Source organism: Papaver somniferum, chromosome 2 (assembly GCF_003573695.1).
Source record: "Papaver somniferum cultivar HN1 chromosome 2, ASM357369v1, whole genome shotgun sequence".
In the NCBI taxonomy this organism is placed as follows: Eukaryota; Viridiplantae; Streptophyta; class Magnoliopsida; order Ranunculales; family Papaveraceae; genus Papaver; species Papaver somniferum.
In genome coordinates, this window is record NC_039359.1 from 216,751,959 (window position 1) to 216,767,140 (window position 15,182).

General features: G+C 36.3%; 1 protein-coding gene across 1 annotated transcript; it reads left to right on the plus strand.

The window, feature by feature from the left end:
• Positions 1-4,153: 4,153 nt before the first annotated feature.
• Positions 4,154-5,507, plus strand: LOC113352862 (uncharacterized mitochondrial protein AtMg00810-like). The gene is made up of 3 exons (XM_026596622.1): positions 4,154-4,443; positions 4,528-4,720; positions 4,881-5,507. The coding sequence occupies exons 1-3, from the start codon at positions 4,154-4,156 to the stop codon at positions 5,505-5,507; spliced, it is 1,110 nt and encodes a 369-aa protein (XP_026452407.1).
• Positions 5,508-15,182: the final 9,675 nt, after the last annotated feature.

Sequence of the window (15,182 nt, forward strand, 5' to 3'; positions counted from 1 at the left end):
CATTCTTAGAATATGCAACATAGTTGTTTCTGTGATCCCCGGGGCACGTTATGAAAAAAAGAAAAGGATTACTCACCCTAGAAACTAAAATTCATCTATACAATGATTTACCTGTAAAAAGCAAAAAAGTTCTTGAGATACGGCGATGTTTATTTACATATATATATTGATGAAACTGGAAACATATAGATTAAGAATATACAAATGCACAAGTAAAGACTCTACCTTAGAAAAGCAAAGGGAAAGAGGGTAAAAAAGGATATACTAGAATCAGCTACGAACACAAGATTCTTCCTTGGGAAAGGCTAGAATGTCACTGGCTGAAGAAGGCGGTATATTTTGATATTGAACCACGTAGTTAAGGCTAATTAAAATTCACAAATACAATAAATGGTCTGAATGGCTTGATATAAGTGGGCTAAAAATAAAAACTTTGCCGATTTTACATAATAAAATGATATTGGGCCATAAACAGAGATGGTTTATGACCTAGATTAGCATCTTTGGCACATAACTTGTGTTAATTTCACTATTCTGGCATGAATGAAGTTTATAATATCATCTCACCAAAGTCCAAAGCGAGTCTTAACCAAGTGTATACAGAACCGACATGAAAAATTAAATAGACCGAGAATTGGATCAAAGGTTAACCGAGAGTGTAAACAATTAATGGAAAGAAAGTTTTTTCTTTTCTTTTTTTTAATTTCATTATTGGATAAATGTGAACCATGACAAAAAGATTTTTTTTTTTTCAGTCGAAAACTGGAAAGTCACATGACCTTATCGACTGACTTTGAAAAGTGATATTTAGCAGATAACATTTGGGTTTGGGTTATACAGCATAAATATTTTGTCATATGAAAAGTAGGGGTAACTTGCGTTACCACCCGGCGAAGATCATAATTTGAATTATTTCCCCTAAATAAATAAAATTAGTGAAACCTCTCCTCGTTAGGAATCCGTCCAAAAATAAGTTAGCTGAGTCACCAGCTATATCCAGGTGGACAAAAACAAACGCGTGGATGCCCTTAAGTCATCTTCTTCACCGTTAGCTCCTCATCGGTGCCTCCACTCGCCGTTCTAAGTCAATTATGAGAAAGCAAAATGAAGCAAAATTAGAACAGAAATCAACAAAAATGCATAAATTACAACTCAAAACACACGCAAAATTAGAACCCTAAATCCCAAATCAACAAAAATGCAGAAATTAGAACTCAAAAAACACACAAAATTAGAACCCTAAATCCCAAAATTCTCCATGAACAAAATTTTCCATTTCCATTACATTTACACCTCGGAATAAAAACTCATAACCCAGATCTCTTCCCAAACACAGACTCAAAGTTGTCAATCAGCGGCAACCCCAATCAGAGGCAAATGTCAGTAAGGGTACTCAGTCAGTTGCAGAAGACTCTCAACTATCTCCTCAGAATAAGGAAGTCGTTTCTCAAGAGTCAAGTCATCAACAGATCACTACGACTATTCTCTAGGATCTTACTTGTATTTCTGTTTATCAGTTTTCTCTGAATAATGTACTTGAAAATACTATAAATACAAGTGATCAATCTCCACATTAAGTATGGAAGATTTCTACCCATATATCATATTCTAGCTTGGTATCAGCCTTTCGATCCAAGTCTAGCTTCCGCAACTATCAAAAAAAAAAAAACCCAAAAACAAAACCCCTAAATCATCAACAACAACAATGGCAGAAGCTACAAATACTCTTCGCCAAGTTCAAATCCATCACCTAGTCACTTTGAAACATACCGAAACTAATCATGTACTATGGAAGGCTCAGTTCAAGCCTATCTTGAAAGGTTATGATTTAACAGGGTTTATCGATGGAACAAAAGAAAAACCTCCAAGGAATCTTCCAGAAAGTGAGGATATCAATCCTGAATTCACATCATATGAGCACCAAGATTCTCTGATCGTTGGTTGGCTGAATTCGACCTTGACTCCTGAAGTTCTCAGTGTAGTTGCAGATCTTGATACTGCAAAGGCGATATGGGACACGTTGGAGTCTGAGTTTGCTCCAAAAACATTTTCTCACCAAATGAATCTCAAGAGACAGCTTCATAACTTGAACAAAGGTAATAATACTTTGAAGACATATTTAAATGATGCTAAGCGTTTGTTTGATCAGCTTGCAGCAACAGGATACACCGTACCAGCTCATGAGAAAAAGCAGTCCATTTGCGATGGATTAAATCATGCATATGATCCCATTGTTACTACCTTGAGTACTGCTGAAACAATGGATATAGCGACTTTCATTACTCATCTTCTGACATTTTAGATGAGTCTTGAACATCAGATGTCTCAGATACAACAGTCAGTTGTCAATGTTGTCACTTCATCCTCATCGTCTGCAGGCAGAAATGCACCAAGAGGAGTTCTAAATCAACCAAGAGGACCAAATCCGCCAAAAAATAACAATCGTCGTCCTAAACATCTCCAAAGGTTTGCTGCTCAGGGTCCAATATTCTGTCAGATTTGTAAGAAGCGCAACCATACTGCATATCGATGTTGGTTTCGCTACGACAAAGGTACCATCCAACAAACCAAAGCGCCTGAAGCTTATATTTCCTTACCTGGTGAAAAACTGATGGACAATGGGTTACTGATACTGGTGCTACGCATCATTTAACTGCTGATGTGAACAACTTATGCATTTCGTATGAGTATGAAGGAACGGATCAAGTTCGAGTTGGTAATGGCACTGGTCTTGAAATTGAACATATTGGTAACGCTACATTCACTCATAATTCACGCTTCTTTGTTTTAAATCATGTGTATCATGTTCCAAAGATTCAAATAAATCTTCTATCGGTTTCTCAGTTCTGCAAAGGTAATCGTGTTTTCTTTGAGTTTCACACCAACTTTTTGGTTGTGAAGGACAAATGCACAGGAGCAATGCTGCTAAAGGGGAGGAATGAAAATGGGTTATACATTTTCGATGGAATAGGTGACATCAATCACTTCAAATCTCCACAGACTTATCTTTCAGCCAGTTTACCTGTATGGCATCAGCGTCTTGGTCATCCAATGCTAGGCACTGTTTCGAAAATAATTAGAAAATTTTCACTTCGTGTCTTAAATAAGAAGTTTGAATACTGTCACTCTTGTCATGTTAGCAAGAGTAAGAAGCTTCCTTTTTCTCTCAGTACTACCAGTTTTGATAAACCTTTAAGTCTTGTTGTTTCTGATATTTGGGTATCTCCACAAATTTCTAGAAATGGTTTCCGTTACTACATGTTATTAATGGATGTTTTCTCTCATTATACTTGGGTTTTCCCTATGGTTCAACGATCTGATGCATTCAATATTTTTGTTCACTTTCACAAACAAGTAGAAAACTTAACTGGTCATAAAATCTAAGTCTTTCAATCTGACAATGCTCTTGAATACAAAAAGATCACTTCTTATTTAAATGATTCCAGCATAGAGCATAGATTTTCTTGCCCCCATACATCTTCTCAAAATGGCCTTGCAGAGCGTCGTATTAGGCACGTCACAGAGAGTGACCTTGCACTATTGTTTCATGCTCACCTGCCAAAGGAATTTTGGTTTGAGGCGTTTACAACAGCCTGCTATCTTATCAACAGAGTACCAAAGTCAACTTCTGATAAAAAAAACACCTCTTGAATTACTTTTTAATAAGCAACCAGATTATCAGTATTTGCGTGTTTTCGATTATCTTGCTTATCCTTGCCTCAGATCTTACAATGCACACAAATTAGAGCCGAGATCCCTACCATGTGTGTTTCTAGGTTACAGTGCAGCTCATAAAGGATATATTTGTCTTCATCTGCCAACCAACAGGCAATACATTTCACGGCATGTGAGATTTGAAGAAACCATATTCCTATTCTCTTTTCAACAGCAGCAAGCTCCTGAGATTTGTCAACAAAATCCAACTGCAACAAGTACGGATCTTCTTGGCTCAGCTATTTTCAGGCAAACTCCGCCAGTGCAATTTCAACTTCAACAGCCGGCATCACCAGAACCAAACTCTCCAGCACCAATTCAGGATTCACCAATACCCTCTCCTGTTGCATCAGCTGAGATTTCTACTTCTGCAGAGTCTTCATCTGCCAACGTCTCTGGTGCACAGTCGTCAACTGAACCACAGTTATAAGGTCATACCATGGTGACTCGAGCTAAAGCAGGTATTACAAAACTTATACAAAAGTTATGTCTAACAACCACTAAGTATCCTTTGCTTGATGAGGACTTTATGGAACCCACTTGCTACTCAAAGGCATGCAAGATACCTGAATCGAGGGATGCAATCATGGACACACAGATTAATGCACTTATCCGTAATAGAACTTATTCACTAGTGAAGTATATAGATGGCATGAATGTTGTTGGCTCTAAATGGGTTTACCGAATTAAACGAAACCCCCATGGAACTTTACAGCGTCGCAAAGCACGGTTGGTGGCCAAAGGCTTTACTCAGCAATAAGGGGTAGATTATGGTGAAACATTCTCTCCGGTTATAAAACCCTGCACCATCAGGCTTGTGCTCTCCCTGGCTGTAATGAATAATTGGCAGTTGCGTCAGCTAGATGTTGAAAACGCTTTTCTGCATGGTGTTTTGGAAGAGGAAGTGTACATAAACAGCCTGCCGGCTATGTGGATCCGAACTACCCTGATCATGTATGCAAGTTGCATAAATCCTATATGGACTCAAGCAGGCACCGCGTGCATGGTTCTCTCGTCTCAGCAGTTATCTTCTTTAACTAGGGTTCAAAGCTTCAGTTGCAGACTCCTCTCCTTTCATCCAGAAGACAAAAGACTTTACTACTTACATTTTAATTTACGTCGATGACATCGTTGTAACTGGGTCTAACTCTAAGTTGATTGATCAGTTGGTAATAGATTTGGGTGCTGCTTTTGTTGTCAAAGATATGAGTGCTTTGTCTTACTTTCTGGGTGTTGAGGTACTGAAGCAGGGAAATAATCTGGTACTATCTCAAAGAAAATATATATCATATTTTCTTCATCGCACAACGCTGGATCGCATTAAACCTGTCTGCACTCCTCTAGAAGCAAATACAAAACTTCAGCGTCAAGGTACTGAAAATTTCTTAGATCCTACGCTATACGGGAGTGTCGTAGGGGCATTGCAGTATCTACATATTACTATACCTGACATTGTAGTGGCCGTAAACAAGGCTTGTCAGTATATGCATGAGCCATATCTTGAACATTGGGTGAAGCGTATCTTGCGATTCTTGAAGCAAACTATTGATTATGGGTTGTTTTTCAAACCTGACAAAGATTACTCTCTTAATGCTTATTCTGATGCAGATTGGGAAGGAAGTTTAGATGATCGCAGGTCAACTAGTGGTTACTGCATCTACTTTGGGGACAATCTAATTTCTTGGAGTGCAAAAGAGCAAAAGACTGTTCTGAAGTCTAGCACCGAATCAGAATATCGTGGAATAGCTATTGCTACTTCAGAACTCATATGGATCCAATCATTGTTGAAGTAATTGGGAATTCACACACCTACACCCTCATTATGGTGTGATACCTAGGAGCCACTTATCTGATGGTCAATCCAATTTTCCATGCACGAACAAAGCATATAGAAATCGATAACCACTTTGTTCGTGAGCTTGTAGCAGGCAAACTACTAAAGGTGCAGTTCATCAACTCACGAGATCAATTAGCTGACATTTTCACAAAGGGGTTATCTTCAACTAGATTTCAATTTATCAGAGGAAAGTTAAACATCCGTCAACTCCAGTTTAACTTGATGGAAGGTGTCATTAAGGGTACTCAGTCAATTGCAGAAGACTCTCAACTATCTCCTCAGAATAAGGAAGTCGTTTCTCAAGAGTCAAGTCATCAACAGATCACTACGACTATTCTCTAGGATCTTACTTATATTTATGTTTATCAGTTTTCTCTGAATAATGTACTTGAAAACAATATAAACACAAGTGATCAATCTCCAGATTAAGTGTGGAAGATTTCTACCCGAATATCATATTCTAGATGCAAATAAGGAGTTCCCCCAAAATAAAAAACCCAACACTATACAGAAAATAAATCACAACAAACACAAAGATAAAATTATACCCCATCATCATCAACTTAAACCATAACCCTTTTCTAGAATTAATTAAACACTCTCTGAACCAACAAAACATCAAGAACCACAGATTGGGTTGTATTAAACCTAACAAATCTGCTCAAACTAGCATTGAATTCCATTGAAGAATGGGAGGCAGTAAGCTACTGCTGTGATTAGTCTTTCTGCTGCTAGAGGAGTTGTTCTTATTCCCGTAATAGCACAAAACGGTGGTGTTTGAAGACAAAGTTTGGATTGAAGAAATTCCTTTGTAAGTTTGTTGATTATTGGATTCGCAACTAGCCATTTAATGTACATGAAATCCCTAATTCCTCTAGCAAACAGATGATGATTGATTTTAAAAAATCATGCTTTTTTTTTCAGAAATTTGTATGAGTTTTATGAACCCTAGATTTATCAATTTGTGATTATTATCGATAATTTATGGTTGATAAATCAATTTGGGGATAGATTCTCTGAAATATGTTTTCTGTGCAAACTAAGTTTTCATGGGAGTTCAATTGTATTTCAATGAGTCTGAATACCTGAAACTGTATCAGTTCTGGTGACGGCTATGGTTAAGAAGGTGAAAATGGTGGTGTCGGTGGTGAAACTCAAAAATATATGAATAGGTAATCCGATAATATATTATTATTTTACTGAACTCATGTTGGATCTACCACACGTTAACATCCGACATGGCATACACGTATTTGTTTTTGTCCACCTGTGTATAACTGGTGACTCAGCTAACTTGTTTTTGGACGGAATCCTAACGAGGGGAGGTTTCACTAATTCTATTTATGTAGGGGAGGTAACTCAAATTATGATCTTCGGCGGGACAGATAACGAAAATTACCCCTGAAAAGTATTACAACTCACCTTGATCATAAAGTCATGTTGTTTACATATAAAACATGATCAAGCACCAATTAGGATTGGTTAAACATTGATTACCAACATGCCAACTGATAGACACATTTTTGTGTCTAAATTGATCTCAATACTATATATTGTTGGCACTCGATTTCGTATTTATTTACAGTGTTTTTTGTGTTTGTAGGTATTTTTGGGGAATAAACATTTTTGGAAGAATTGGCTTAAAAGTGTTAAAGGCATCCTCATTTCAGATAAGGGCACCAATCTTGTTAAAGGCACCCAGCAAATGGATAGGGGCACTCTCTCCTTCTTCATTTTGAAACAAATTCACGGAATTTATGGGATATTTTAAAGATTCGAGGCAAAGATATCTTCTTGCCTATTATACATAAAGTTTCCATATCTTGAAGGTAAAAGAGATAATATATTTATGAGTTGGTTTTTATTGAAAAGGAGAAAGAAAATCTGGTGTTTTATTTAAAAAATAAAAAAAGATAATATCCCTAGGATTTTATTCTAGCAAATAAAGAAGATTTTTGATAACGGAGAAAGAAATTATTCATGAGATATCTTTCATTAAAGAGAAGATCTGATGGAGTTATGGAAGAAGATTTTGAAAAGATGTTTGAGTAATGAGTTATTGTGTATAAATAGGGTGCTAGTAGGACCAAACAGATGGATCGAGAGAGGGGAGTTTTAGGAGAGCAAAATCATTGTTTTATTCTTCTCATTACATTTCATCATCTTGTAAACACTTTTTGAGCCATGAATAAATATTTTAAGTGTGTTTTCGACGTGATGAGCTAAACCCCAACACTGGGACGACGGAGGAAGACGAATTTCATACATGGGTAAAATTATTTAATTCTTTTTAAGACTTTTGCATTAATTTTAATTGAAATATGATTTGAATTAATTGGTTGTCATTTAATTTGATGAGGTATGCTTAGCTTAAATGTTTTGATACATCATGCTTAGGATTTACAACTAATCTTTTGAGAATCTACCTTGGCCAAACTAGAGTCCATGTTAATTTTATTCATTGATCTTTAATTGTTAAGAATAAATAAATTGAACCCTATGTTATGAATTCGACGAAATCCTAGTCCTAGTAACACTCTTCATCCTATGACAATATTTTGTGTATATTTTTTCTTTTCTTTTAGTTTATTAATTCTTAAAATCAATTCATCAAGTCCGAGTGAACGACAACTCTATTTACCAATATATAAATTCGATCACCAACCGATAGAACTTGGATAGGGTTGGTGTAAAATTAATTACCTTAATAATCTTAGAGATGCGTGTAAGATGATTCAATCGTTGTTGTTGCTTCAGTTCTCCAAAAATGGATGATGGGAATTCGGGGTTGTAGGATCAGAATCTCGCAATGATAATGTTTCAGCGACATTATTAATGACACAACACTTAAGCGTCGCAGAACAATTCCAGAAATGTTAAAATAAATGACGACATCTAAGATCACGAGAAAGATATGATAGTCCTGCGAAAATTAGAGAGTTTGCGAAATTGATATTTGTAAGGTTGCGAGAATGTCGCAGACCATATCCGAAAATAAAGGACAGATTAGGTGTCATCCATTATGTATTTCCTTATAAATAGTCATTCGAGTTGTAAAGAAGAGGGAGATCTTTTTTGAGTAAGAAACAAATAAATAGGAGAGAGAAAGTTTAGAGCAGAGATCATTCTTGAATTCTTTATCTTTTCTTGTAAGAACATCCAAAGATTAATCAATAAAATTAAGAATACAAACCTAAAATGAGTTGATTAATAATGAAATTACATGAAGAGTGTAGTGTAGGATTTCCGGCAACTACATAATGGCGCTAGAAATAGGGACTTGAAGATCGAAAGTTGAAGATTGTTGATTGAGAATATTCAAGTAAAGAAAGTGATTAAACAAATCAGTGAATCAGTTAGAAGAAAGATGAATAGAATTAGTGAAAATGGGAAAAGATTGGAGTGTAATATGATAACAAAAACGATGATTAATGAATTCCATGAAAACATCCAAGGAAGAATACATAAACGAAATTTTGAAGGAAGGAAAGTTATGGCGGTAGAAAAAAAATCACCCTTGAAAGATTGGGAAAAGCAAGAAATTGCATTCATGGCGGAAGAAATACCAAAAGAAAATTTGAACCACACATCTCCGTTGGTCATCACAGTGCCTATTACACGAAAAGAGAAGGACACAACAATAAAATCCACAGGAGAATGGATATTGAACAGAACTTTAATCGATACAGGAAGTTCAGTTGATATAATATTTTATCACGCATTCTGGGGAATGGGATTTAAAGATGAAGAAAAGTCCAGTTCAACATATTTTGTTCACGTCTTTGGAAAATCCACAACAAAACTTAAAGGAGAGATAGTGGTACGAATTCCACTTGGAAAAATCGAAACACATGTAACATTGTGCGTGGTGGATATGGAATCGCCATATAATATGTTATTAGGAAGATCATGGATACATGCGATAAAAGCTGTGGTATCAACGTTGCATCAATGTATTAAATTCCCCACTCCAAATGGAATAGGTGAAATCAGAGGAGATGTTGACAATGCGAAATTATGTCATCAAATTGAAGTAAAACATTATGAAGGACAAGCAAAAAAGAAACAATTTCGTAGAAAATTGGCAAAGGAAGCAAAGAAGGAAGAAGAATTTAAAGTATATATGATAAGGGCAAAAGAAGGCAAAGGAATACCCAGCGAAATTTCGGAAGAAGGAGAAGGACCCATAAAAACAGTAAAAGAACCAACACCAATGGGAGAACCTAAACCCAGTTACACTGCCGCAGAACTAACAAAAGAAATAAACGTTGGGACTATAGAGGAGCCTCTAATGTTGAGAATTGGAACCAAAATGGATATAGAAGAAGAAGAAAGAACTGTTAACTTGTTACGAGAATACAAAGATATTTTCGCAGGAAGCATGAATGAGATACCAGGAATAGATCCATCAATTGCATGCCACAAATTTAAGATTAACAAAAATGTGAGGCCATTTAAACATAGACTAAGAAAAATTGCAACAACTTACCATTCCCAAATAGAAGAAGAACTACAGAAAATGCTTGAGGCAGGAATTATAAGAGAAGCTAAATACCCTGAATGGATAGCGAACATGGTCATTGTCCCAAAGAAAAACAAAGGAATCAGGATTTGCATAGATTTCACTGATTTAAACAAAGTTTGCCCCAAAGATAGTTTTCCGTTACCAGATATTCCTCAAATGGTGGAATCCGCAGCGGGAAATGATAGGGTATCATCTTTAGATGGGTACAAAGGGTATAACCAAATACCTCTCGCTGAAGAAGATCAAGAACATACTGCTTTCTTTGCCCCTAGAGGTTTATATTGTTACACGAAAATTCCATTTGGTTTGCGAAACGCGGGAGCGACATATCAAAGAATGGTAAAGAAGGTGTTCGCAAAATGGATACACAAAACATTAGAAGTATACGTGGACGACATGTTAGTAAAGAGTAAAGAAGCTAAAGACCATGTACAAGACCTGAGGGAGATTTTTGAACAAATGCGGCAATATAACATTAAATTGAATCCTTAGAAGTGTACTATTGGAGTTGCTTCGGGAAAAATTTTAGGCTACATTGTATTAAAGGAATGAATACAGGTTGATCCGGAAAAAGTGCAAGCAGTTCGTGACATGCCAACACCAGCAACAATAAAAGATGTACAGAAGTTGAAAGGGCTTCTAGCTTCGCTGGGGAGATTTATTTCGCGATCATCAGACAAATGCAAATATTTTTTTCGATATACTCAAGAAGGGTGCGAAATTTAAATGGACTGATGAATGTGAAAAATCTTTTCAAGGAATCAAAGAACATCTTATGAATACAACTATTTTACAAAAAGCAGAATCAAGAGAAGAATTATTGATCTATCTTGCGACGACGTCGCATGCATTAAGTGTTGTGTTATTGCGAGTAGACACAGGAGTGGAGAAACCCATTTATTACATTAGCAAAACTTTTAATAGTGCCGAGAAGAATTACTCAAAGATTGAAAAGTTAATTTTAGCATTAGTTTATGCATCATTTAAACTCCACATATACTTTCAAGCACACAAGATAAAGGTATTAACAAAGGTACCAATTGAATCAGTGATGAAGAATTCTAAAAGATCAGGAAGAGTGGAGAGATGGAACGCACAAGTAGGCCACTTTGATATTAAATATGAAATTTTGTCTTCACCAAAATCACAAGTTGTTGCAGATTTTTTGGCAGAATTTCCTTTAGAAGAAGATGAAGCAGTAGAAAAAATGATGGAGGTAGAAGAAGAACATGGAGATCCAAAAGATTTGTTAACAGAACCAAATAGATGGGAGATATTGCTAGATGGATCATCAAATGGAAAAGGAAATGGAGTAGGAATTGTTTTAATTTTTCCAGAAGGAATCAAGATGGCTTTTTCATTCAGATTGGAATTTGTATCCACTAATAATGAAACATAATATGAAGCTGTGGTACATGCTTTAAGATTCGCAATAGAAATGAAACTAGAAAATGCCAGGATCACTAGTGATTCGCAGCTAGTTATTCACCAAATAAAGGGAGAGTATACTACAAATGAACCATCCTTGAAGAAATACAAGAAGCTGGTTGAAGAATTGTCAGCGAAAATCCCAAAAAATAAGATGGAGGCACATTTCAAGAAAGGATAACAGACTCGTAGACGCTTTTTCTTTCATCTCAAGCATGATGATAGATCCAACTGCGAGATGTATAAAAATACAAACACTTTTGTCACCATCAATCAATAAATAAGAAGAAGACGTGGACGTGATGATAATAGACAATGAAAAAGAAGAACAAATGAACAATATCGCAGACTGGAGAATGGAACTTCATGCATATTTGGCGAAAGGAGAAACACCAAGAAATAGATTGTAAACACACAAGTTAAAAAGTCGTGCAACGAATTATGAATTAAGAGATGGGTTGTTATACCGAAAGTCCTTTAATGGACCATCACTTAGATGTTTGACACGAGAGGAAGGAGAAAAGGTGCTAAAAATGTTACATAGTGGGGATGCTGGCAATCATAGTGGAGGAAGATCTTTGGAACATAGAGCAAAAACGCAAGGTTATTACTGGCCATACATGCATGAAGATGCAAAACAAATATCAAGACGTTGCGAAGATTGTCAGCGGCATGGAAAGAAAATACATGCACCTGGAACACCATTGTCATCTTCAACTAGTGTATGGCCTTTTGGAAAGTGGGGCATAGATATTGTAGGGACATTTTTACCAGGATCTGGACAAAGAAGATACTTAATAGTCGCAACAGATTATTTCACAAAATGGACAGAAGTGAAGGCAGTACAACATATTCGCGACAAAGATATATTTACATTCATATTCGAAAATATCATTTGCAGATTCGGAATTCCTGCACAGTTAGTATCTGATAATGGGAAAAAATTTGAAGGACGGAATATAGAAATGCTACTTAATGCATTCAAGATAAAATGTGGAAAATCTACTCCTTTGTATCCACAAGCTAATGGGAAAGTAGAAGCAACAAACAAAACAATTGCAGATATATTAAAGAAGAAATTGGAAGGACATCACAGAGCATGGTGCGAACAAGTACATAATGCAGTATGGGCTTATAATACAGCTAGAAGAGAAGCTACTGGAATGTCACCTTTTTGTTTAACATATGGAGTTGAAGCGGTGTTACCAACAGAAGTTGTTATTCCGACAACAAAAAGACAAGCTTGAGAGAAAAATCTTAGTGCGAGCTTTATTTTAAATAAACTTGATGAGTTAGTAGAAACAAGAGAAAAAGCTTTACAACATATGTAGAATTATCAGCGAAGACTAGCCTGAGAATATAATAAACGTGTCAAAATACGCGAATTTCAACCATGAGATTTAGTTCTGCGAGAAAAACCTATATATCAGCGAGAAAATGGTGGAAAATTAGCGAAAAAATGGGATGAACCTTACATCATTAAGGAGATATTTAGAACAAGAGATTATAGATTAATGGATCCAGAAGGAAGAGATGTTGGTCATAGATTAGACAGACCATGGAACAGGTTGTACTTAAAAAAATATTATCCGTAAGAAGCTTTGAGAAGTTATGGATTTTGAAAGAATAATTGCAAGATTACTCATATCAAAACAAGATCATGATGTGCGAAATTTTCGCAGAGGTAATTACATAACAATGACATAAAAGAAATGGGAGAACCTTTATGGCGTACACCTTAGTTCGCGAATAAAATTTCGCAAGAGGCAAATGTAAGACCTAAAGTACGTCATATTAGGGGGTACCTGTTGCATGGCTCAGGGAAAGGCTCCACCGCCACCGGAACCTGAGTCATGGAGATTTGGGGTCAATAAAGCCCATCCGGGAGAGGCACCTTGGATTCTCAGCTTAAGCATATGACTTGGGTTGGGTGACTAAGGTAATAAGGACTCTCCCAAGGAGTGCAGATCTGATCAAGGCGCCGAGGTACACGGTTGAGTCAAGAGTGCCAGGGACGTTTGAAGCGTACCTTGCCATTCTTGACAAGTCTTGGATTATAATGCACTCGTCCTGAAGAAAACCCCACTTAGGGTGCAGTCTCGTAACCATAAGCCCTATAGGTAAAAGGGATAAGAGGCTGCAAAAAAAACTGGTTGTTGTTAAGACTGGATGGGAGGAGCTAACCTTGTATGGTAGAAGTACGCCTTCTTTAAGGGGCAACCAGGGGGGAGATAAGGGCGGCACCCTCCATTAGGGAGCTGATAAGTGTCTTAAGATGCAAATGTCATGAGGCTTTTTATTCGCAAGGATATTAAGACTTGTCATATTTGTGCAACAATACTGAAGAGGAAATAATACAAAAGAAAAGGATAAGACGAGATCAATGGGTTTTTGCATGAAAGTGCGAAGACGTCCTGCGATTTCGTCGCAAGACGGCAATGTCATGGGGCTTTATTTTCGCAAGAACATTTAGGCCTGTCATATTGTCGCAACATTCCTGAAGAGATCATAATACAAAAAAAAAATTAAGCCAAGATCAATGGGTTTTTGTATGAAAGTGCAAGGACGTCCTGCGATTTTGTCGCAATGACAAGAGGTGGCATAATAAGACCTTTAATTAAGAAGGAAAAATAAGACCATATGATAAAACAAATTAATTATAAGTATTCGTAACATATTATTTTTTTGCAAGAAAGATAATGAGAGGAAAGTATGGGAATCAATACACAAGAAGCATTATCTTTCTTATCAACAAAATATTAAAAGGAAAAGTTGACTCCAAAGTTGGATGAAAAATGTAACTCTCAAAAGTGATAAAAATAAGACAGTTCAAGAAAACAAAGCTAGATAAGAAGCTCATGCTTCAGTATTAATTTCAGTAGCAGAAGATGACAGAAATTCTTCTCCAATATTCTCGCAAGCCTCTCTTTCATTTCGGTTTTGATCTTCGCCATGACTAGTATCTTGATTATCTTCAGCAATTACTTCTTCAGGAGAAATTTCTTTCTCATTCTGATTAACACCAGCTGATAGTTCTTTAGAAGGAACCTCTTCTTCATCTTCCAAGAAGTTATCCTCTGCACCGCTTTCGTAATCATAATCACTATCAGCAGGACGAGGAACTTCATCGTCATCTACTTCTAAAGGATCAATTGATGTAGGAGGAAGATAGTTGGATAATAAAATGTCTTTTACAAGGACTTCAGCCCGGAGATGAACTTGGCGAAGAAGTGCTCTCTGATGATTCCTATCTTGAATATCCTTAAAATAAGCAAGATAATCAAGTCTTCGTTCCGCTCGGTCGTGAGAACCAGTAAGAGTAAAGATAAGCAATGCATTTTATTTGCGAATTTTGGCATATTTGGCCTCCAAAACAGAAATAGAAGAATGAAGATTTTTCTCAGACTCTGCGAAAGATAGAATACAAAATTTCATTAATATAAAGAGTTCAGAGAGATATAACAAAGAAAATATAATTAAGGCAGTCAAACTATTATGACTACCGTCCTTTTGCGAAATAAGGTGTTGAATCAAAGACAGACAACTATTCTCCCAATGATTCATTGCGTCATCAAATTTATCTCCAACTAAACCTTTAAGTCGAGACTGAAGATTTTTCTCTTAGAAATAAGAAAGGCATTTCAAGGATACATTATTCGTTTCTGGTTTAAAGCTTAA